We start from the raw sequence: 24,187 nt of genomic DNA, 5'->3' as shown, positions 1-24,187 counted from the left end.
AAAAGTAATTAGGTAAATAACAGGCCTTGCGTGTTCATTAGTGCAGTCTAATCTCTAACACATATGGACAATAATGTGCAGATAATATCTATCTACATGATATCTACATGATGAGCATGTTTTGTGACTTTATGTGCAGTTTGGTAAAAATGAAAACGTGTTTCAAGAAACAGGTCTCTAGAAACTTAGTAATATCACTATCCTTTTGTTTGTTTTTTTTGTTGTTTCTCTGTGTAGTCCTGGGTGTCTTAGACCAGGCTTTCCTGGAACTCACAGAAATCCACCTACCTCTTCCTCATAAGTGCTGGGATTAAAGGGGTGCCATTACTACTGGCCACAATCCTTTCTTTTCCTCAACACTGAGAATTCTTTAATTTTTTTAACTATAATGATATTACTTAATTAAATATATAATTAAGTAATCATTTTATGCTAAATATCATAATTCCCTTTATTTTTCAATACCAATGATAGTTCAGTGATAATTACATAAGATATTTCTAGATGTAATGTCCATATTTGGTTTCATATTCATGTCAGCACGAACCTTTGAGAAAGATATTTATAAAGTAAGCCATTTAATGAACCTCTATTAACATAGTTGATTGGTTTTCTCAGGTTTTTAGTGTATCACTGAGAAAACAAATTCCCCATTACTTCTGGCAGTGAGCATTGTAATGTAAAAATGACTATTTGTGGCTTCCGCTAGGAGTTTTCATATGTCTCCATATTTTCTAATAATCTGTTAGTCAAAAGTCCTATAAGGATTGTTTACATAAATTACAGTGCATATACCTGATACTTTAGATTTTTGTAGATAATCTTATATAACATAAAATCTCTCCTTGATGTTAATATTTTTATTGTATTATAAAGAAAAAAATGAAGATGTACAATGCATTGTTCTCTTAAAGTCACTGCACAGAAACTGTACTAGATTATGTTTGAAAATAAAAACTTAGGCTGGGCATGGTGTTGCACGCCTCAAATCCCAGCACTTGGGAGGCAGGGGCAGGTAGATCCTTGTAAATTTGAGGCCAGCCTGGTCTACATAGTGAGTTCAGGACAGCCAAAAAAAGCCACATAAAGAGAGCCTATCTTTAAAAAAAGATAAGCCAAAAATAAACCAAACCAAAACAACCTGCCTCAAAAGAAAAAAACACACACACAATTAAATTCACTTCAGAAGTACAAATAATTATTACCCAGCTTTGTCAAGTATTACTTGTCAAATTTAATTTGTGGGTGATGTATTTCTGGGTAAGATTTTAGTTTATTAGCCATGGTTTCCCAGGTTCCTGGATTTACAATTTAAACGGAGATCTTCACTGGCATTTATAGAAAAATTAAATGGCTGTGATAACATTTTGGGAAAATTCTATTTAATTTTTACTTTGAAAATTCTCAAAGGCTCATTGCTAATTCCTCCAGGTTTTTTCTTAACAGCTTCCTACGTTGAAAATTAAAGATTGAACCTGTATTTATACATTTTTAAGTACTGTTGTTCTTAGAATAGATATTAACTGTTGAGGTATCTTATACTTTATTTGTTTGGAAATTGAGCTTAAGCAAAGGAAAAAATGTTCAATGGAAATTTTGATCTTTCACATACAATATTGGACATGTGTGGTTTTCATTTCAATTTTGTCTCTAGTAAACTAATCTGTGTAGTGGGACGTGAGTATTAGATTTGCATCACTATTAAATATTAAAGTTGTCTCCAGCTCTAGACAGGAACATAATAAGTAACCTTACATATTTCAAACATCAAAAATGGTAGATTAAATGAGTTGGAATTCTTTACATATATTCCCTATAGTTCTTCAGATTAACTATAGAACTTCAGATTATCGTTCTTCAGATTAATTACAAGAATATCCCAATCAAGAAGTTGGTTGGTTTTTATAACAATGAAGTAATTCTTATATTTCAATTTTTGTGAATGCGGAATGCCCACAACAGTTGTACAAATCTTATGCCCATCTTTGCTGCGTGTGTTTTTGTTTAATCTTTTCCAGAGACACCTGTCTGCCTCGGCTGGTGCTGGAACACATATGATGCTGTGGCATTTGTTTCCCAGAAGGGTCCTCTGCTCATTTGGACCATCTCAGGACCAGATAGTGGCGTGTCTGTACACAAAGAAGCCCATAGTTTTGTGTCTGACATTTGCATATTTAGGTGGCACACCCAAAAGAAAGGAAAGGTTGCATTTGGCCATATTGATGGAAGCATATCTATTTTTCAGCCTGGTAAGTATTGAATTATCTTGAGCCCATCTATTTTCTTAGCAAATGCACGTTCTTATTGTGAGAATAAATAACTTGAACAGAAGAAGTTGGCCCACAGTTTGACTCACTCACAATGTGGGAGGTTTCAGTCTCTGATCAATTATCCTCAGTGTCTTCAACCTCTATGAGCATATTACACCTTAGACAGAACATATGACTGCAAAATCGTTTTCCTCACGCAACTGGGTGTGAAAAAGAGAAGTGGAAGAAAAATTAATTCCAGTCTTCACCTCAAAGGCATGTTCCTAGTCATCTAAAACCTCCTAGTACAACCTTGTTTTAAAAAATATTTTTCTTTTATTTTTGAGATTATAATGTAATTTCATAACTTTCCCTTTCCCTTTCTTTTTTCCAAAACTCCCTCACACAACTTTCATTTCCCTCTTTCAAATTCATAGACCCTCTTTTTCATTAATTGTTATGTATATGTGTATGGAAAATATATATTTCTAAATACAATATAGTCAGATGTATAATGTTACTTACATGTATGTTTTCAAAACTGTCCCTTTGGTATTGGAGAGCCAGAATCTGATTTTTAAAGGACTTCTTCACTAGTATTTATAGAAAAATTAAATGACTGTGATAACATTTTGGGTAAATTCTATTTAATTTTTACTTTAGAAATTCTCAAAGGCTTATTGCTATTTCTCCACTTCTTCTCACTACCTCCCATCAGCACCACAGGCTGTGGACCAAACCTTTTACACAGGAGACCTTGGTGGACTCTCCACATGACGAATTATAGCAGTGCTTAAAGTCCAATTTCGCAAAATGTTACAATAAGCACACTAGTGAAACTATTATCCAGATTGTTCTGAGTCCTAATGTTCACTTGCCATACACTTTACTTATGATAGATACACTGTATATGATAGTCACCTTCATGTCATTTGTGCAGTACTGTGTTTGTCGTTGCTTGGAATTTTTATATCAGCTCTTTATATCTGCACTTCCTGAAAATAAGCCAAGTGAAGAACAATTGTAATTTGGGAAGTAAAATTATTTTCTTATATCATATACAAGATGGTGTCCCTTTTGATAGAGATACTGCTGTGTCCACTGCTCTTTATCAAAGTATTTTGACAGTATCAAAATACTGTCACCCCTCACAGAGACAGTGACAGTAAATCTTTGAACTCTTACTTACTTAAACTGGACTCACTGGGCCTGCTGTGAATTATTTCCTGGGTTTATATTCATTTTAAAATGTTGGCAATAATCAAATATAGTTCAAAACTTAAAAGTCACCTCAAATCCTCTCCTCTCAGAAATAAGTACTGTTAACTTTGGAAAACACTACATTTTCAGCCACCCTGACTCTCTGATAGTATGTAACTATTGACTGGGACGATGAGTAAATCAAGGTGCTCTTTCAAGAATAATAAAAAAAAATGAACAAGTACCTTACATTCACTTTTTCTGACACTAATAAAAAATTAAATTAAATGGAAGTTTTTTTTTTTTCTTAGTGAGTGTATATTTTGTTTGTTGGTTTTATATTTCCCCCCCATGGGCACAGTGGGCTGATTTCTTTACCCTTTTCTCCAGCCATTTAACATCAAAATCAAAATATCAACAGTTGTATGATAGCCCTAATTTCCCTTGACTACTGTTTTTAGTATAGAAGCCGCTAAATTTCTATCACAAGATTTTTTTCATATCTGATATTCCATGAAACCAGATTTTATAATGTTATGTTATAAAACATAACATTAATAGCACATATCAATTAAATATTATCAGGTATATTCTTTTGTTAACTGACCACAAACCTTTATGAATTTTTTTACTCTTTACAATAAAAACATCAGAAAAGAAGTAATGAATATAATCTATTATTATTTTATATATTGAGGTTCAAAGTAACATGATTCAAGGATGTCCAACCCAAGCCTGTGGGCTACCTGAAGGGGCCAAGGGAAGCGAGGGATGGAGCCTAATACAAAATCCCAAACTTAAAGCAATAAAAGATTATTTTTACATTTTTGTTGGCTTTTTTATTTCTTGGTTTGTAACTCAATTGTGTGGGTCTCAAGCAAAAATTTTGTAAATGACAATGTCTCTTTACAATGCCAGCAGATTAGATACACCTGACAGCATTCACACTTCATATTCTCCTGTTTTGTTTCTGTAATTTGACTATATATATATATGTGTGTGTGTGTGTGTGTATATATATACATATATTAGAATACTTTAATATTATAGTAATATTTTAATATGTATTAAAATACTTTTTGTTATATTTAATATATATTAAAATATATTACTATATATTATAGTAATATATTACTATAATTATATACTATATATTACTAAATATATAGTAATACTTTAATATATAATAGGATACTCTAATATATTAATATTAATTATATAATATTAATATTATATAATGTATTATATATTAATTATATTATATTAATATATTAATATTATAATATAATATTATATAATATATGATTATATTATACATAATGTTAATATTTATTAATTACATATAAATATTCATGTATATTAGAATACTTTAAAAAGACAACAAAATTAATTGGCACAAGCAAATACTTATGTTTTTTAAGAAATACCTAGTTTTATAACTCTTTCAATTTTATATTATTATGCACATCACTTTTATCATACCAAATAGATGTTTAAAGAGTACTTATTTTGATAAGTAAAATGAAAATTTCTCTTTGTGTATATATGTGGGAACTGTGTGCATGTCTATATGAGTGAGAGAGAGAGAGAGAGAGAGAGAGAGAGAGAGAGAGAGAGAGAGAAAGGAGAAGAGAGAATAAAGAATAAAGGGCAAAATCAGACATTTTTTTAAACACCTTCCAACTAATTTTAGAGACAGGCTCTCTCATTGAATGATGAGGTATTGGTCAGTCTAGCTCTTCAGCAATTCCTACTTGCTGCCCTTCCCAGCTTTTGACATGGGTCATAGGGATCCAAACGCAGGTCATGGCAAGCACATTATGGTCTAAGGCCATTTCTCTAACACTGAACATTTTTAAAATTTTATTATACAAATTAGATAAAACTAAATGAATAAAAATCTTATACCCAGTTTCTGTGATTATATGAGCAAAATTATAAATAAAATACTACTAATTTAAGATAAGCAGTATATTTTTAAAAATAACATGATTTTGTAAACTTAATCCAAGCTGACATAATAACATATTCAATTCACTTTATAAATAAATACCCTGTGTAGCTAAGGGGTATTAACTTGTTTCTACTCTTATGTTCCGATTTTTTTTTTTCAAAGAACATGTAATTATGGTACTGAAACAAGAGTGGCTGTATAGTTTTGTTTGGTTGATTTTGATGTGTGTATTCTTGTGGGAAATGCATGTGTGTGTTTGTGTGTGTGTGTTTGCAGATGCATGTTAGTGTGCAGGTACATGTGCACATGTTTGTGTTGAGGCTAGAGAAGAACTTTAGGAATTGTTCTTCAGTGAGGCCATTGCCTTCATTTTTGAAACAGGCTGTCACACAGTTGGTAGCTTGCCCATAGAACTAAAATGACTGACCAGCAAGCTCCAGGACTCTACCTGTCTCTACCTCTCAGATGCTGAAATTATAGCCATGTGCCACCATGCCCAGCATTATTATTTGGGTTCCAGGGACTGAATTCAGATTCTTACACTTTCAAGGCAGTCATTGTGCTGTCTTCCCACACTCTGTAACTGTGCTTTTAAACAAGCATGCCCTGTGAAGTTTATAATTCTTCCAACTAATAGGCACTTTTTAAATATTTGTTGTGTCTCTATTTAATTGCATCTTTTGTTATCTTTTGAGAGTAAGGGGACTAGCTCAGAGAAGTACCCATGTGACTCATCCGCAAACCATCTTTTTCCGCATTGCTAGTTTATACTTAATTGGCAGAAGCATAGATGATTTCTGATCATTTCTTTGTATATTTAATTTTGCTTATTTATCCTTGCAGTTCTTGCTTTAATGCTATGGTGTGAACTACAATAACTAATGATGACTGAGAAAGGAATTACTGTAAATACTGTTAATACTATTTATAACACACCCTATTGTAATAGCTCATTAATGAAGTGCTCAGGTAGTGACTTCAAAATGTCTGTGGAAAAAGTACTGAATCCTCCATTATAGGACCAGAGGAGTTTAGACACCAATGGTTGCATCTTGTCCACCAGAGCAAAGCTAGTCAGTGATAAAACCAGATTGTGGACCTAGATCGTCACCTCCAATGGCAATGCTTTCACTCATTACTGATACTCTCTATCTCATAACTACTTCCTTGTCCCTGTCCTGTCATGAGAAACTGAAAGTTCTTGGTCATGAGACAAGCCAGTCTTTTCCTTCCATATTTTCAGTGATAAATAATGAGGAATACTGAAAGCACTAGACAGTATCAAACCAAGCTGATAACACTGATTTGCATCATCAGGACAAACTAATTCCCCCATTCACATGTCAGCCACATACGAAAGCCAGATCATCCTCTCAGGAGTCCCAGAGACGGGTGATGTAAACAGGAGGAAACACGATCCTATGATGTTCTGTGATACAATTTTCTTTGTACGAAATAGGTAGGAAAAATCAGAAACACGTTCTGAGACCTGAATCTCTTGAAGGAACAGATGAGGAGGACCCAGTTACAGCCCTGGAGTGGGACCCGCTGTCCACGGACTATCTTCTGGTGGCTAATTTGCATTATGGCATTCGTCTACTGGATTCTGAATCCCTTTACTGCATCACGACGTTTAACTTTCCCAGTGCTGCGGTGTCTGTGCAATGCTTAGCCTGGGTGCCCAGTGCTCCAGGAATGTTTATAACTGGAGGTAAATGTGTCCATTTGTGGGCTTTCCTGAAAGCCCCAAGTATGGAATTTTCATTAAATGACCTAGATACATTGCATTCTGTTAGTTGATTTTTATAAAATGTTTTAATTAATAGCACAAGTATTATTTAATATAGTGAGTACCTAATTTATAAAGTGTGTCATTGGCATGATTAAAGTGAAATTAACAAACCATATTTTCTGTATATGGAAATACATTGCAATTATTATATTATATATTTATATTTTATATTTCTATGTAATGTAAACACATGTTCCTGTGTTTATATATATGCACAAATAACAAATGACTGGATTCCAGAGGTGGAAAGAAGATAGCCAAGGTATCGATTGGAAAACAATTAGTTTTCCTGATAGGTGTTCCATCAGTCTCACTAATTTTGACAGATCATCACCAGATATGCTATGGAAGTTAAATATTTTCAGTCAAATTGAGAAATGAAAGTAGTATTAAATTCCATGGCTAAAAGGATGCCTTTTCCTGTCTGAGAGAATTTACCAAAGGCAGATGCTTAAATCCAAGATGAGAAAATTTAGGAATAGCAATGAAGAATTAAGTGACAACCAGCTTTCACCATTTACTAAAGCTCAGAGAGGGCGGTGGGGGAGGGGAGGAGAAGAGAGAGACAGAGACACAGAGAAACAAACAGAATTAGAGACAGAAACAAAGACAGGGAGACAGAGAAAAACAGAGAGGGGAGAGAAGGAAAGAATGGAAGTGAGAAGAGAGCAGAGGAGAGGGAGAGGGAGTGGAGAAGGGAGGAGAAAGCTCTATGGAGAAAGAAGAAAGTCAGCCATTCCATTAGAGCAATATTTACTTAACTTAAAATAATATTATTTTTCCTTGCAAAATTTAGGGATTCTGTACTAGTTTGTTTTACTTTTACAATTTTAATTTAAATAAAGAACTGGATTCCTAATTTATATATTGTAGTAACCTTTAATTAAGTTTCATGAGTGATAAAAATGTAAATGTATTTATTAACTATTAAGATAAACATTAACTGTTTCAAACCACAGTTTAGTGGTTTCTAGCCTATTCTCAAAGTTATATAGCGATTATCTCAATCCAGAGTATTTTGTTTCCCCCACCCCCAGTAAACCCTGTACCCACTAATCACCAAGTATCTCCATTCCTCTCCATATCCTGAAAAGCACTCATGCACATAAACCAATAATCCATTTTTTGTCCCTGAGCTTGCCTGTTTGAGGCATCTCTGGTGGACATTCCAAATGCGGTCTTTAGTGTTTGCTCCTTTCACTTTAACACAGTATTTTCACGATTCATCTCTGCGGCAGCGTAGATCAGTTTATCACTCCTTTCTGTCGTAAATAAGATCTCATCGTGGAATCTGACTGATGTCATCAGTAGTTATTCATACAATTTACACTTTAGGCGATTAGGAATAGTATTGTTATTAGGCTGTTATGTAGACTTACAGTTCTGTTAACTTATAAATGCTAGTAAAATTTGTGGGTGCTAAGGTAATTACTTGTGTGTGTGTGTGACTGTTTGAGGCAGAGAGACTGACCATTTTCCAAGGCATCTTTTGAGGGATTTGAAGGAGAGAGGAATTTTCTCATTTGTTTTCAAGCATGTTCGATTTATTTGGCTTGAAGGAGATCGTGAGAAGGTAGTGGATGTTTCAGGTTAGAATGATTGCTTACTGTTAGAAATGGACAATATTTTTTACCTGACCATTTCCTAGAATGCATGCTATCAGTGGAGATTGTTTGTGATCATCCTGTAATAATGACCGTCACAGTGGAAGGCTCCTAGGGAAGGGAGTTTCTAACCCATGACAGAGTATAATGGAATAAAAAATAAACCTGCCCCAAATTTAAAACTGGAGCAGAATATCATCCATCTCTTTGATAGTGTCATTAATATTTAAATGATATCACTGCATGCCTCTGGACATCTTTGTTGTTACTTTTATGACTGGGTATTTTTTTCTGTCAGACAAAGTGGGTTGACATGTGCATTTCTGATGATCTGACTAGATTCTCAAGTGGGTGTTTTACGCATTTGGAATGTTTCGAGAACAACACCTATCGATAATTTTAAATTAAAGAAAACGGGATTTCACTGCTTACATGTAGTTAATTCTCCTCCAAAGAAGAAATGTAAGTACAAAATACAAAAATTTTAATACATCCCAGTATCATGTTTTCTGCAAATAAAGTGATACTACAATATAAATAAATGATATGTTTTATGCCACTGTTAGCCTTAATAATATACATACTGAAGGAGCCATAAATCCACAGAATAACTAGTATTTCTTATATAAAACTATTTAGAGCAAAATGACATTGAATAATAATATTCAGATAATCTTAAACTATTGCTGTTAAGAAGGGGAAACAATAATACTAATCAGAGTTTGTAAGAGTAATAGAATTAAATAAAATTGGCCTGACAGGTACAGTTTATGTTTTAAGCATGCCTCATTTATAATGAACAGAGTTTATAGCAAAGAAAGTTTAAATAACCTGAATGTTCAAATAACAGGACTTATAACTCCAGGTTTCCTTTTTGACTGTTGACTGGACTGAATTTACAGAATTTTGAGGCATCTCAACTGTCTTCATTTTTTTCACATTGTTTTCTGATTATTCATTGATTTTCTAATGTAGGATAAACAGTAAAACATGTGTTCTAAATAAAAATCTGACATTTTGGGAAAAGTTTTTAATTAGTTTTTTATTAAAATAAAGAAAAACAAATTGACTCTCTGTTAGGTCTGTCATGAACACTTTGCATAGTCGATAGTGTGTCCACATTGTGACTGTAAAAACTGTAGGCTGAGGAAAAATTTTCTCCAATTAAAATAGAATTAATTTCTTCTACTCCTGGCATGTCTGACCCCTGCAAGTTCATAGTCCCCTCTTCTTTTAACAATTGTTATTATAGACACATATTTAAAAAATGAACATAGATACAAACTACTAAGTTCAATGTTGGCTGCATGTATGTGTTTCTGGGGATCATCACTGAGTATCATATAGTCAATCATGGAGCTTTTGATAAAATAAAATAATAATCTAGGATTGTGGTCTAGTGGTTAGGAGAGAGCTTGCTGTTCTTCCAGAGGACTTTTCAGTTCCAAAAACCTATATCATGCAGCTCACAGTGCATGTAACTCCAGCTTCAGGACATCTGACACCTTCTGGCATTCGCATTCATGGGCTCCTGTACTAGTATACACTCAGACACAGACACACACACACACACACACACACACACACACACAGAGGCACATACATACCTGTATACACATGTGGGCATAAATGCACACACTTGTTGATCTGGGATAATCATTTCCTCCTTATTCAAGCCTATGTTTCCTCATACAAAGATAAAAAATTAACAATGACCCTTCAAATTAATGTTTTATTTTCTAATTTAGAGGCATTGATAAGTAGTTACAAGGGACTATATTTGAACCCCAAGCATTTTGGTAAATTTAAGCCTTTCTGTAGAGACCCAACATTTTAGGGATTTAAAATTGATTTAGAAAAATCAAGAGTGGTGGATGATGTATGAGAGGCAAGCATATTGCACATTGCTTCTAAGTGGTTTTTTTCTGTCTGCATTATTTTTTTTATTTTATAGACTTTCATATCTTGGAAAGATTTAAACCTCGTAATCCTATTCTTTCATGTTTTTTTTTTTTCTGAAAGTGTCCATGTCTATTAGCAAAAAAACCTGAAAATGTAAAAAAGCACATGCTAATATTGCCATTTTTTGAATAGTATCTTTCAGATACTATGTTGTTAATAGACTTACAGACTTATTTTCCCAGTTTGCATTGAATATAATACCATGAACTAAGAATCATTATGAAGTGAAATTAAAAACTAGAAACATTTATTATAAACAAGAATTCCAAGCAGATTGATGCATAAAGTTTGTCAAGACCACTAATGATGTTGAGTAATGAAAATACCAGGAAACATTATGGATTATATTAACTTTTACCCAGATTACATGTCATTGGCTAAATCTATTACTACCAAATGCCTATTTCATTACTTTCCATTCCGGTTTGAGCTTCCTGTCGCTCTCAGGTTCAAAGAAATGAGCAACATCTACAATGACTTTATTAAGGACTTTCTTATATTTTAACCAGAAAATAAAATATCAAGAGATATTTATGCACATTTCAATATGTAAATAAAAATAGATTATACTAATTAATTTACAATGGCATAAAGTAATAGAAGCAGTTGTTCTCACCGACTTGAAAATTAATTCATAAAGTTATTTGCATTGACAGAAAACTATCACATATATGTGTGGTTGGGTATGGAGCTTTGTATTGCTTATTTTATTCTCTGTGTGTGCCTTGTTCCTTTCTGTGTTTGTGGAGTATACATGCACATGTGTATACATACACCTTTGTGGGTAGAGGCAGAAGAGGGCTTTGAGTTCATTGAAGATGGAGCCTCAGATATCTGTGGGACAAATTGTTTCATAGGTACTTGAGTTCTAACTCAAGTTCTCATGACTGTACAGCAGGCTCTCTTAACTGCAGAGCCATCTCTTCAGAGCCCTATGACAGTATTTTGAAAGATTATTTTTAAAAAATAACCATGTTGTATTTTAATTTATAAAGCAACAACAAACTACATATTCTTAAAAGGCTATAATGTAGAGTAAATTATTATTAAAATTTTGTATATATTACTACTGGAAATTAATATTGTGGCCATTATTCTTTTACCAGCTTTTTCCCAAGTAGCCACCCAGAGACCTTTAAACATTTCAAATATTTTAAAGGCCTTAGCTGGGCAGACTCTCAACTAACTCATCTGAGTTAACCTGACCACCTAGCCCCATCCAGCCATGTGGCTAGCTCTATCTTCTAGGCCTGTGATCACATCCCTCTCCTACCACATCTCCTGGCAAAAAACACTCCTCCTCCTCCTCCTCCTCCTCCTCCTCCTCCTCCTCCTCCTCCTCCTCTTCCTCCTCTTCCTCCTCCTCTTCCTCCTACTTTATCTCATCTTCTTCTTCCTCCTCCTTCTCTTCTTCCTCCTCCTCCTCATCCTCCTTTGTCTCATCTTCTTCTTCCTCCTCCTTCTCTTCTTCCTCCTCCTTCCCATTCCTTTCTCTTTCCCAGAAAGTCCCACCTCCCACTTCCTGCCAAGCTAATTGACCATCACATACTTTTTATTAAAGCCAATCAAAGAGTGCCTTAGGTAGGTAAGGACAGAGACATAATTTCACAAAGCATACGTCAATACTGTAATTCCTACCTAATTTTCAGCCACATTGGTTTATACTAGTATATACTTCTTTAACACCTAGTTTTATGCTCATTTTTCCACATTTTTAGTGGCTCTGTAGAAGCAGAAATTGTGCTCATTAAAACAGGTTATGAATGTAGAGCAAAACAGAAAGTTGAAGTATAGATATTAAGTCCTGTGGTTTTTATTTGAAAAAAAAGTGATTGCTATTTTCTCCTCTTATTTTAGTTTCAGTCCAGTCTCCAAACAAAAATCATTATACATCTTCAACAAGCGAAGCAGTTCCACCCCCGAATTTGACACAGAATCAAGCATTTTCTCTTCCTCCTGGTCATGTTGTGTGCTGTTTCCTGGATGGTGGAGTTGGGCTTTATGACATGGGAGCCAAGAAGTGGGATTTTCTTAGAGAACTGGTAAGTCCTCTGGTTATTCCTCTGTAATGCATGATGCTTATTTTGTGTAAACTTGTGATATTGACTTACACTTATGTAGTAATATTTCTAAGCATTATTTTTTAGGTAATAATATACTGACCTTTTCGATGTTAAAACATTTTAGAAAATAACAGTAATAACCAGAGTAACAGAGGCTGGGAATGTGACTCATTGGTACAGGGTTTGTCTTACATTTGAGTTTAATCCCACAGAAGAGAAAGAAGAAGAAAAGTTAGACCACAGTGTATTATTGGAAGAAAAATTATTAGAGTGTTCTTGTTCTTTCCAGAAGGCTTGGCAAACCTCAGCCAGTCATTTCATATCTAGGGTTTCATTTCATTGGCACCTTAAGACAAGTTAGGTTAAGATTGTTTTATAGTTGTTTATGTTGAAACATTGTTATAGTTCTATAATTCTAGGAATTGACTCTAATGATTATTAAACTCCTATTTAACACATAAGTGTTGGAGATCCATTAGTGGTCAACAAGCCATGCAAACACCGATCTCAGTCAGACACAGATGGTTTATTGAATGCAGGCCCTAATACTAATCAATCAGGAACATTGCTCGGAATTATTTGAAGCTATGACCCTGAACATCTTTCTCTTTCAGTTTATAAAGGATTTAAAAAAAAAAAAACCACAAAACCCACAGTGAGCTCATACACAGGGGCGGGAAGTGCTGCCTGGTGATACTCTCTGATTTGACATTTTAGACATAATATAGTTCATATTGGCTTTTAATTTGATGGGTCCTATATAAAGCTTTCTGGAATTTCTTAAGATAAACAAACCTCATACAGAACATGCAGAACATAATAGAGTATGTGGTCAGCATGACCCTGCTCTGAGTCAAGTTATTTTCCTGTGTCAGTGACTGGCAGGCATATTACAGCAAAAATATGAAATAGCTGGCAGGTATGGGACAAAACGGCTACAGTTGTGCTGGGGGGGGGGCAATGAGAGGGGGATAGACTTCAGCATAAGCAACCCCTTCGTGCTTTCATATTTTGGCCTCACTCAATTCTGTGCTGTGTCCTGACTGTGCAGTACAGTACCTTGAGCAAGGCTTGCTGTCTTAAGTAAATGAGGGCATGTTTGTATTATAATTATTACTTATTGAGTTTGCCTGTTTACTCTTCCTTAGAGCATATGAATGTCCTAAGTTTTCCACAACCTGAATTATATTAAGGCATACATTTAACATGCTTAAGTGGCCATTGCTCCCGAGTGATCTCACCTAAAAAAAAAAAAAAAGAACTTGTTTTCTCTGTCTGTGACAAGCCACCTGAGAGGACTCAACTGAGAAAGATTTATTTTGGCTTGTGGTATCAGAGATTTCAGCTCAGGGTCACCTGGTTCCATTGCCTCTGGGTCTGTGGTGAGCAGAACATCACAGCAGAAACTTGTGGTAGTTTAAAGTGGTTGACCTTATGGATGCTCACAGCAGGGGCCGAAGGGGAGGAGAGGGAAGACAGGGGAGGCAGGGTAGGGAAAGAGGATGAAAGCCCTTGGGATGTGGTTAAGATATAGCCCAGATCTTACCTTCAAAGATCCATTTCTTCTGATTAGTCCCCGCCCCTTTCCTTTCCACCAAGTCCCTATAGATGTGTGAATACCAGTGGATACATAATTGCATTACTTCACTGCTGAGGCTTGAGCTTATGTGGTTTTATTTACAACGACGTTTTTACACCTGGTCCTCCAAAGCTCATATCCGTTTCATAATGCAAAAATACATTTAGTTCGTCTGCAGGGGCCTCCGGCGTCTCAAAAGTTCAGATCAAAGCCTGTTCTGAGACTCAAGGCCAGCTCTTCCTTTTCACTTCCTATAAAAATCAGTAAATAAGTTGCACACTTCCAACATATAATGGTGAGATAGTAACAAAATAAAATTTTCTTTTGCGAAGTGGTGAAGTGGGAGCATCAAAGGGAGCGGTGGAACCAAAGCGAGACTGAAACACAGCTTGTTAGCCAGTCGGAGCTTTGGGTGATGTAATATGGTCCCTGAAGGGCTTAGCTGTTTCTTCTCTACTGCATTGCTGCCTCAGCCCATGTGACCAGTCTCTTGGGCTGGCTTTTTTTACTGCCTGTAGCTTATCTAGCAGTAAAGTCATTTTCCTGTCATCTCCCCTTTCCCAGGATTAGCACTGCACCTTAGGATTCACTCTCCTAGCCTCAGGTGTCATCCTCTCAGGGGCTACCCCGGGGAATCCCAGCCTTGCCACATACTGTGACTCTCAGCCCTTTAAAATGGCTCAATGCCTCCATGTCCTACTTCTGCTACCAAATTTCTTCATTAGTCATTGATGTAATAAAATTCCCAGGAAAAAAGAATTCGTCCTTTAGGTTCAGGGTTTCAGGGTCTGTAAAGTAGGATTACAGACAAATGAGAACACATATTTGCTAACTGTCACTCAACTATATTTGGCATTGGAATATGTACTACCATTCATTTATTTTTGTAACTCTTCACAACCCTTTAAAAATAATAAATCTTTTCTTTAGGTAAAGGTGAAAAAAATCTCAAGACTTTGAATGTGGGGAGAAGAGACTAAATAAACAGAATATCTTTGTAAATAAAATATCCCCTAAAGAACTCATGTTCCCAATAAAGCAGCAGAGGAGATGATTTAGGAAAGTCACTAAACCACATAAGCTCAAGCCTCAGTAGTGAAGTAATCCAATTATGTATCCACTGGTATTCACACATCTATAGGGACTTGGTGGAAATGAAAGGGGAGGGGACTAATCAGAAGAAATGGAAAGTCATCAGGCTCCATTGATATGGGCTGTGGTGAGACAGAGGCATCAAGACAGGAAAACAGGTGACAGAGGAGTGCTCTCTTCTCATGGAACCAGGAAGCAGAGATAGAGGGGAGGAAGCACAGAGATACACTCTTTTAGAAATATGGTCCCCAAGACCTACATCTGTTCACGAGACCTTTACCTCCTAAAATTTATATTATTCCGAATAATACCCAGGGGTTGATCTGTAGATGAGGCATCGCTCAGGCAGCCCTTAGCACTTGGAAGGCTAGCTTCTGATGGCTGCCTGGGCATCAGAACCTTCAAAACAAGGCTTTAAAAATATGGAACATTCTACATTTTTTTTTCTCTCATGTATCCTTTCCTTTGGGCACAAAGAAAAGACAAGAAATAATTGATTTTGCTATGGGAGTTTTCAGATTTACCAAAATGAAATCTGAAAGCACACACAGCAGAAACAAAAATTTGAAGTATAAATCATCGAAATTATCACCTTATTATATTCTCATCCTTGTAAATGACTACCTTGAACGACTACAGCTAAGTAATCCAGAGATTGTTAGTCTCTTCTCCCCACACTCAAAGTCTTGAGACTTTTTCACCTTTATCTAAAGAAAAGATTTTATTGTTTTAAAAGGGTTTTGAAGAATTACAAAAATAAATGAATGCTAGTACATATTCCAAAGCAAAATATAGTTGAGTGACAAATATGTGTTCACATTTGTCTGTAATCCTACTTTACAGTCTTCTGGGATTACAAATGGCCCTATGTTGCACGATATTTGATCATACTGTGAAACCCGAGATTGTGTTATTTACTGAAAAAAAGGTGTTTCTTGTGATGAGGCTGAGGCTTAGCATACACTTGTAGTCCCTCTGGCTGACAAACAGAAACATCCTCAGTAGATGCCTTTAATTCTCAACAATGAAGGAAAAGTTATAGTTTGTAAAAGGGAGCACTAATGTTTGAAAGTCATGTCTAATTTACTGGCAGACAAAGTGATGAATCCGAGAAAGATTTGACACCATCGGATCTGCCCAACTCTTAGGAGAAGAGGAGGGAAACGTAGACCACTTAAGAGAGAGCAGCAGAGAGAGAAGACAAAGAAAGGAGGCAGTTTTGCTGGGACAGTTGTACAGAGACCAGTTGCAGAGAGAAAACAAGCTGGACATAGGTGAAGATAGAATGAGCCAGAGAGTGAAGAACTAGAAGATCAGAATGGTTCCCTAGAATTAGTCTAAGGCCAAGCAGAGCAGCCCAGGAGAAACTGAGAGAAGCCAGATTGGATCTGTCAGTCTGGACAGGAGTCTGAGCCAGAACAGCTGAGTTGAATCAGCCAGCCAGAGATCAGAAAGACTTAGGAAAGGTGAGTTTATTCAGGAGGAAGACTCAGAGCCTAAAAACATTTTAGGCCTAGATTAGATTGTAAGGTGGTTAGAAGCTTCTAGGCTGAGGCCTAAGTTACCAGACAGAGGCAGTAATCTCAGAGAGGACAATTAGAACAGGAGAGTAAACTTTACATTTACTGCTGTATGTTAGGAACAGGTATTTCATGTTTTAAAGCATAGGCGGTTAGGAAGGCATACATGAACGAATGGGACTATACCTGATTTTGCCAGTTTCCACCATCATATTGTACCTCTATATAAAAAGAAATATTCGATTTGTTGACTTTCACTCTTCACTTGCACTGCTGGAATAAAATATAGTAATTATTTAGAGTTAATTCTTCATAAATTATTATCCTACTGTCTTGTACTTAAGACAGACAAGCAGATAAAACAAAACAAACAGCAGGAGAGGGCTGGGGGGATGACAGAGCAGTTAAGAGGGCGAACTGGGTTTGGGTCCCAGCACCCATATCAGGCAATTCCCAACCATGTTTCATATGGAAACATTTTAAAGTCTAAAAGAAATGTAAAAATCAGAACACTTGGCCCTAAGCATTTTCAATGAAAAGGATATACAAGCAATGATACAATAACAACCCAACACTCATTCAGAGCAATAAGTACACATTTAAGTATTTTTTCAACTGTGAATTTTTGCACTAATAGTTGAAAAATTAGTACATGTATAAATTTTATTATGTGTTATGCTTTATTAATAAGGGTTTCTTGCATAATGTGATTTTTTTAAAAAAAATCATGAATCCTAGGGACACGTGGAAACTATATTTGACTGCAAATTCAAACCTGATGATCCAAATCTCTTAGCAACAGCTTCATTCGATGGCACTATAAAGGTGTGGGATATAAACACATTAACAGCAGTGTACACTTCTCCGGGTAATGAAGGGGTCATTTTTGCACTTTCATGGGCTCCAGGTAAGATTTTCTTTTATTAAAACCCAGCATGAAATCAATGACTTTTCTAAATTTTATTCAAATGTATCTTCACACACACACCCCTGCGCCCCTATGAGGTATACTGTTTTAGCATAGCTCATCGGCCAAAGAATCACGATTCCTTGGCAAGAGACAGCCACATAGAGAACCTACAGTTAGTCTAGATAACTGGAATGTTATTTAATTTTGGCTGTATTTGTATAGTTATGCCTCTAAAGGTTAGTAGATTTCACATGATTAAAATCTTTCCTGATATGTTTATGTGATTCTGATTTTTGAAAATGAAAACTACCAAGCAATGGTCTCTTTTTAAATTTTTTTAATTTTCCTTAAAAAAATATGTTTTCAACTAAATTTATTTTTATTTGACTAGCTTATAAATATACTTTCCTAGCCATTAAATATTACTAGATGGTAAGGAAATATGAGCATTAACATGTTAGATATTCATGTAATACTTAGGAACTAATGATAAGTTGGGGGAGTTTAACTATAGTAGTTGGCTTGATAATAGAGCTATCCCTGTCTTTTTAACTTCTATACTGAATTATTTATTGATTTGAAAGTGCTATTAGAGATTTGTTCAAAAAAATTTAGTACAGGCTATAGACTAAAATACTGATCATAAATGATTAAAGTTATATAGAAAATATATTCATTGCATTGTTCTCTCTTACATTGACACAATTATATAATTATGCTTTTGAAAATTTCAATTATAAATACGATCAGTTATGGGGTAATAATGGAGTGAAGTGGTTTGTGGGTAACAGTGTTTATTGCCATGCCCAGTGACCTAAGTTTAATCACTTGGTACATACATGGCAGACTGGAAGAACCAATTCCTGCAGCTCTTCCTCTAAGTTCCAAAGGCATACACACACCCTTCCCCACACAAGTAAAAAAAAAAATTAAAGCATCAACTTGTATTATTAAATAAATTTCAAGTCTTAACTTTCTAAAATTTACATTTTAAAAAAATCATATTTATAGAAAATACTACATATGTAATATGTATATAAAAATATGTATAATCTTCAACAAATTGTGTTTTAAGGTGATTTAAATTGCATTGCTGGTGCAACCTCCCGAAATGGTGCTTTTATTTGGGATATTCAAAAGAGCAAAGTGATACAGCGATTTAATGAGGTAAGATTAATTTACCATGGTTAAGTAGCATTATATTTTACTGCATATCATGTTTTATCTCAACAATACACTGGCATGTATATTTTCTCAATTAGGAAAAACTGCAAGGAATGATTGGTAATCTAATGTGAATCTGAGAATTACAACTGAATTTAGGAAAAAAAAATCTGAAATTGCATCATAGATGCAAAAGAATTTTAAGTTATATATTTCACCAAAATCTAAGCAATATTAAGTAATAGATTGGAGTCTTCACTCAGAAAGCCCAAAGTATGACCTGGTGGTATGACTTTTCCTATGGAATCACAAAGACATTTCTGCTCATAAATCAAAAACTGAATTCAATCAGAGTCCAACTTTGTGAACCTTTAGGTTTTTTGTGGTTACATAAAGAGCAACTATTACTCAAAAAACTGTTATACCACTGGGAAGTTGTCTCCCCTAACACAGCTCACTTGGCAGCAATGTCACCAATGACCCCTTCCCTAGTTCACTGTCCCTCTTCTGCATAGTTTAGCAACCTCTAAGACACAGGCAACTAAGGCAGGGTGAATAGTGACTTAGTCCCTTCTTCTAGGAGGGAGGATTAACAGCCTCATTACCAATCATGTAGCCCTAGCCATCACTAAATTTTATTTATTTTGTTCCAGACATATGAGCCAAGGTATGTCAGCATAGCAATGGCTCATGGTGGCCAGGGTCGGACTGAAGAAATGGCTCCACTACAATATTTTGTTCTGCTAACAATATCTCTTGGTATAGGCTCATATTATTGTCTTGAACCCAGTTTTTCACCTATGAAATGATGAAGTTGGATTCCACAATTCCTTTGGTCACCTTTTAAATTCTATTGTTGCATGACAAGGCCCTATAGCTAGCCTATTAGTAGGACCAAGAAACAAAGCCCCCACTGAGGCAACTCTTCACAGATATGTTGGTGTCAGGCTAAAGCAAATGTATGTTTTGTGTGTGTTTGTGTGTGTGTGTGTGTGTGTGTGTGTGTGTGAGAGAGAGAGAGAGAGAGAGATCAATATATGTAAGTGTTGTCATTAAGAGAGGAAAACATATAACTGGGCAAAGTACAATACACTGAGGGATTTTCAAGGAAGAATGAGGTGTCTATGTGTCTTAGCAATAACCATATGGATAATTTTGTGGTTTTTTTGAGGTGCCATTGTTTAAAGTGATTCTCAGAATATTTTTAAATAAAATCATAGAATGATTCTTGAGGTTCAGTGGAAAGGCATACAGGCCAATAAGACAAACCAACCTATAGGTCACAATATAACTAGAAAATCACTGTGACCTTCCTTAGCTTCCTGGAGATCTTTGTAACTGAAGATGAAAGAGTTCATCACAGCCATATAGAGTGTGGTGACAAATGTAAGATCACTATAGGACTGTATAACAAGTACCCTTCTGAGAGAGCCACCCAAGGCACCACTGTAGAGAAAAATGTTCTCATGGCACGAGAATTGACCATGACCAGAGAAACTTCTGTGTCAACTTACCTTTTGAAGTAGGTTTTCTTACAGTCACTGGACCAGATAGCGCTCCTATATAGCATTTTCCTTTACAGATGATGAACAGGTCCATTTACATTACCTCCTGAGGAAGAAAGTAATGGTATGTCTTTGCTCTTTCCCAGAAAGCCTCTGAGCAGTTAATAATCTTAGCATCTTTTGAGTAGCTTAAATAGAATGTCATACATCCATCCAGGGTCAGAAATATTCACATCCCATTATTCTGACCAGAAATTAAAGCCCTACAGTCTTGGAGGTTTGAGGGTCACGTAATGCAATAGATACAGTTGGAAAAATAAAGCAGTCTTGTTTTTAAAAAAAATGTGGAGGCCAAGGACTGATAATTGAGGTTGTCCTCTGAACTCCACATGCATGCCATGACAAGTGTACCCCATATTCACACACCACATCACACACATACACATTCAAACACAAATAAAAATTAAGGATGTATGTGTATATGCCTGGACACATTCATATTTCTGCCACTGACATAGCTATGTTAGTGTCATCTAGAAGAAATTACTAATAAAAGTGATTCTTAGAAATAAGTAACATCTTATAAATGGATAATGAATTTTTATTGATAACAGTTTTATATTTTTTAAGCATGGAAAAAATGGAATATTCTATATTGCCTGGAGTCATAAAGATTCTAAACGAATAGCAACCTGCAGTGGGGATGGATTTTGGTAAGTACTATATCTGATAATATGAAGTTAACCTTTCTAAAAAGGACATATTTGATCATCTCAGTTGTATGTTTTGTTTTTACTACTGTACCATTATAAATATTATTTAAAGGCCCACATAGGCCCATGCTATATGGGTGTGACATATCATTATTAAAGAACAGTGTAATGCAAGAACATTTTAAAATACAAAATGATCCAAATATAGATGGTGGGTTTTTGTGTGTGTGTGTGTGTGTTTTCTTTAAGACAGAGTCTCTTAAAGCTTAAGCTGGCCCTCAATTCCCTAAGTAGCTGAGGATGACCTTGAACCCCTGATCTTCCTGCTTTCACCTGTCAAGTTTGGGATTACAAGTGTATACCACCGTGCTTTGCATGGACATTCCTTCTAAATGAAGACACTCAAGTGAAAGAATGAACTGCTTTATGGAAACTCAGTTTCTCAGAAAATTTGAAAGACACTAAGCAATATAAAAAGATACTCCCAGATTCTTAGAGTCCAATGTGTATAAAAGGATAAAAGATGTTGAAAATAGGAATATGACAATGGGGTCAAAGGTCCTCCTAGGGAATTAATTTCACTGCGCCCCAAATACACATGCTTTCTTAATTCTGACAAGTCCCAGGCAAAGTGAATTTCCAAGTAAAACCCCATACAGAAATAATTGCTTTATTCTAAGCCACTGCTAGCCTGTATTAGGAATGAAGTTGTTGAGAGCTGCTCATTAAGAATGGGGAAACTTGTCTTCTTCATTAGATCTTGCCACAAAACGTTCAACTTTCTCAAACCCACTTTAAAAATGGCAGGAAGAGATGGGCAGTGGTGGCGCACGCCTTTAATCCCAGCACTTGGGAAGCAGAGGCAAGTGGATTTCTGTATTCGAGGCCAGCCTGGTCTACAGAGTGAGTTCCAGGACAGCCAGTGCTGCACAGAGAAACCCTGTCTCAAAAAATTTAAAAAAAAAAATTAAAAAATGGCAGGAAGACACAGAACAAAGGTAAACAAAAAAAAAAAAAAGCTTTTGCAAGTTGACCCCATTAGTGACTTTCCTCCTTAAAGAGACATTTGGTACTTGGTATATACTAAACTCTAAGTGATATGCTTATGACTTTTTAAATTCAGTAATCCATAATTAACTTCAGCACACATTTAGAGCCTTATTCAAGCTTCATTCATCAGCATCTGTCATCACCACTATGTAAGCACCCAGCAAGCTTTGACGAGCTTAATGTGGTTTAAAAGCATCTTCCAAAGAGTCCTGGGACATGGACTGTACTGGTTCATACACAGCTTCTGGCATTCCTAAGGAACCAGTAGCCCTTGCATTGTGGCAATAATATGATAGGTTGTCAGAGGTTGGTTCAGTTATTGTGATCTAGTTATAATACCTTCCTGCTTCAAGGATCTCCGAATTTAAGATGCAGCATTACTGACTATACACAAGGAAAAAAAGTTTTGATCTTGGTGTACAACATTAAATAAAGTTTGTGAATGAACAAGCAAAATAAATTTTAAACACTTAAATGTCAAGGTAAAAAAATATATATATATATCCAAAAGTACATCAAACTGTACTTTTCTATAATTAAAAAAATCTTTTCAATAAATTTTCAATACAATAGCTTTCAATCAGTTATAATATTTAATTTGATCTAAATGGTTTAATTCATATTTTCTGAAGACTTCTAATTGATAGAATTATTTATGTATCCCTCTTTCTCTTTGTGTGTGTGTGTGTGTGTGTGTGTGTGTGTGTGTGTGTGTGTGTTTAACAGTGTTTCTCTCTGTAACCTTGGCTGTCCTGGAACTTTTTCTGTAGACCAGGCTAGCCTTGGACTCACAGATATGTATATTCCTCTGTCTCCTGAGTGGTGGGATTAAAGCATCTTTTTTTTTTTCTTTAAGCATTCTGTGCAATTTTCCGAGATGACTTTTTCTCTTAGAATGCTGACCTTTGAATCCTACCGTTACGACTTTGTTTATGTAATTTTAGCATCATTCGAACAGTTGATGGCAAACTACTGCACAAGTACAAACACCCCGCTGCAGTGTTCGGCTGTGATTGGAGCGAAAACAACAAGTGAGTTCTCATTTCCTAAATAATAATTATGTTTGGAGAGTGAGGAAAACAAAACAACACAACAACAAATTACATCTACTCCCATAGACAGAACCTATTCTGATAGTCCTGTTTTTCACACTTTGTCATTTCAGTTACCATTTTCAGTCAGCCAACACTGGCTATACTTGTAAGAAAGGTGAAGCAGAGAAGGAGACTCAAGCTCAGCAGGCTGAGACTGCTATATTGGAATGGTTAAGAAGCCCCAACCGTTCCATAGCATAAAGTGGATCACATTTCAAGGGACTTGAATCATCCACATACATCCTTTCATCCCCCTCATACTCTCATACTCTCATACTCTCATACTCTCTCTCTCTCTCTCTCTCTCTCTCTCTCTCTCTCTCTCTCTCACACACACACACACACACACACACACACACACACACACACACACACGTGTGCACGCATGCGCGCAAAGAGACACACACACTACCAGGAAGTATCAGGGCAGACCTAAGCAGTGTTTTGTTTTGTTTTGTTTTGTTTTGTTTTGTTTTGTTTTGTTTTGTTTTGTTTTAACAGCTTAGGGTGTTTGTCCCATACAAGCTAACTCAATTTCTCATGACCTAAAGTATTAGTACTCTATCTGAATATCTTTAACCAAGCATGCCCCTTTAGATATGTGCTTAGGTATTTAATGGTTGATTTTGGATTCCTTCACTGTCCATTCAGAAGCTACATGCCTTATTATTTTTTTCTCCAACCACTTTTGCTTTGTTTTGATCAGGCTGCAGATACTTCACAGAGGTAAGGTGCT

The 24,187-nt window shown here is 35.5% G+C and overlaps 1 protein-coding gene across 7 annotated transcripts in view; it reads left to right on the top strand.

The window, feature by feature from the left end:
• Wdr17 (WD repeat domain 17) overlaps nucleotides 1-24,187 on the top strand; it is an 88,841-nt gene that overhangs the window by 29,871 nt on the left and 34,783 nt on the right. For 4 of the 7 annotated variants that reach the window (XM_034520068.2, XM_034520064.2, XM_034520065.2 and 1 more), the window contains 8 exons: nucleotides 2,019-2,249; nucleotides 6,863-7,114; nucleotides 9,139-9,261; nucleotides 12,619-12,803; nucleotides 17,754-17,922; nucleotides 19,001-19,092; nucleotides 21,225-21,307; nucleotides 23,302-23,388. In XM_034520068.2, coding sequence (XP_034375959.1) covers nucleotides 2,019-2,249; nucleotides 6,863-7,114; nucleotides 9,139-9,261; nucleotides 12,619-12,803; nucleotides 17,754-17,922; nucleotides 19,001-19,092; nucleotides 21,225-21,307; nucleotides 23,302-23,388 — 1,222 coding nt within the window. The remainder of the gene's footprint in view (nucleotides 1-2,018; nucleotides 2,250-6,862; nucleotides 7,115-9,138; nucleotides 9,262-12,618; nucleotides 12,804-17,753; nucleotides 17,923-19,000; nucleotides 19,093-21,224; nucleotides 21,308-23,301; nucleotides 23,389-24,187) is intronic. The other 3 variants (XM_034520073.2, XM_034520072.2, XM_076914154.1) reach the window with 2 other exon arrangements.

The sequence above is a fragment of the Arvicanthis niloticus genome, chromosome 16 (genome assembly GCF_011762505.2).
Source record: "Arvicanthis niloticus isolate mArvNil1 chromosome 16, mArvNil1.pat.X, whole genome shotgun sequence".
Taxonomy (NCBI): Eukaryota; Metazoa; Chordata; class Mammalia; order Rodentia; family Muridae; genus Arvicanthis; species Arvicanthis niloticus.
The sequence above is the reverse complement of the archived record's forward strand: the minus strand, read 5'-3'. Positions and strand labels throughout refer to the sequence as shown.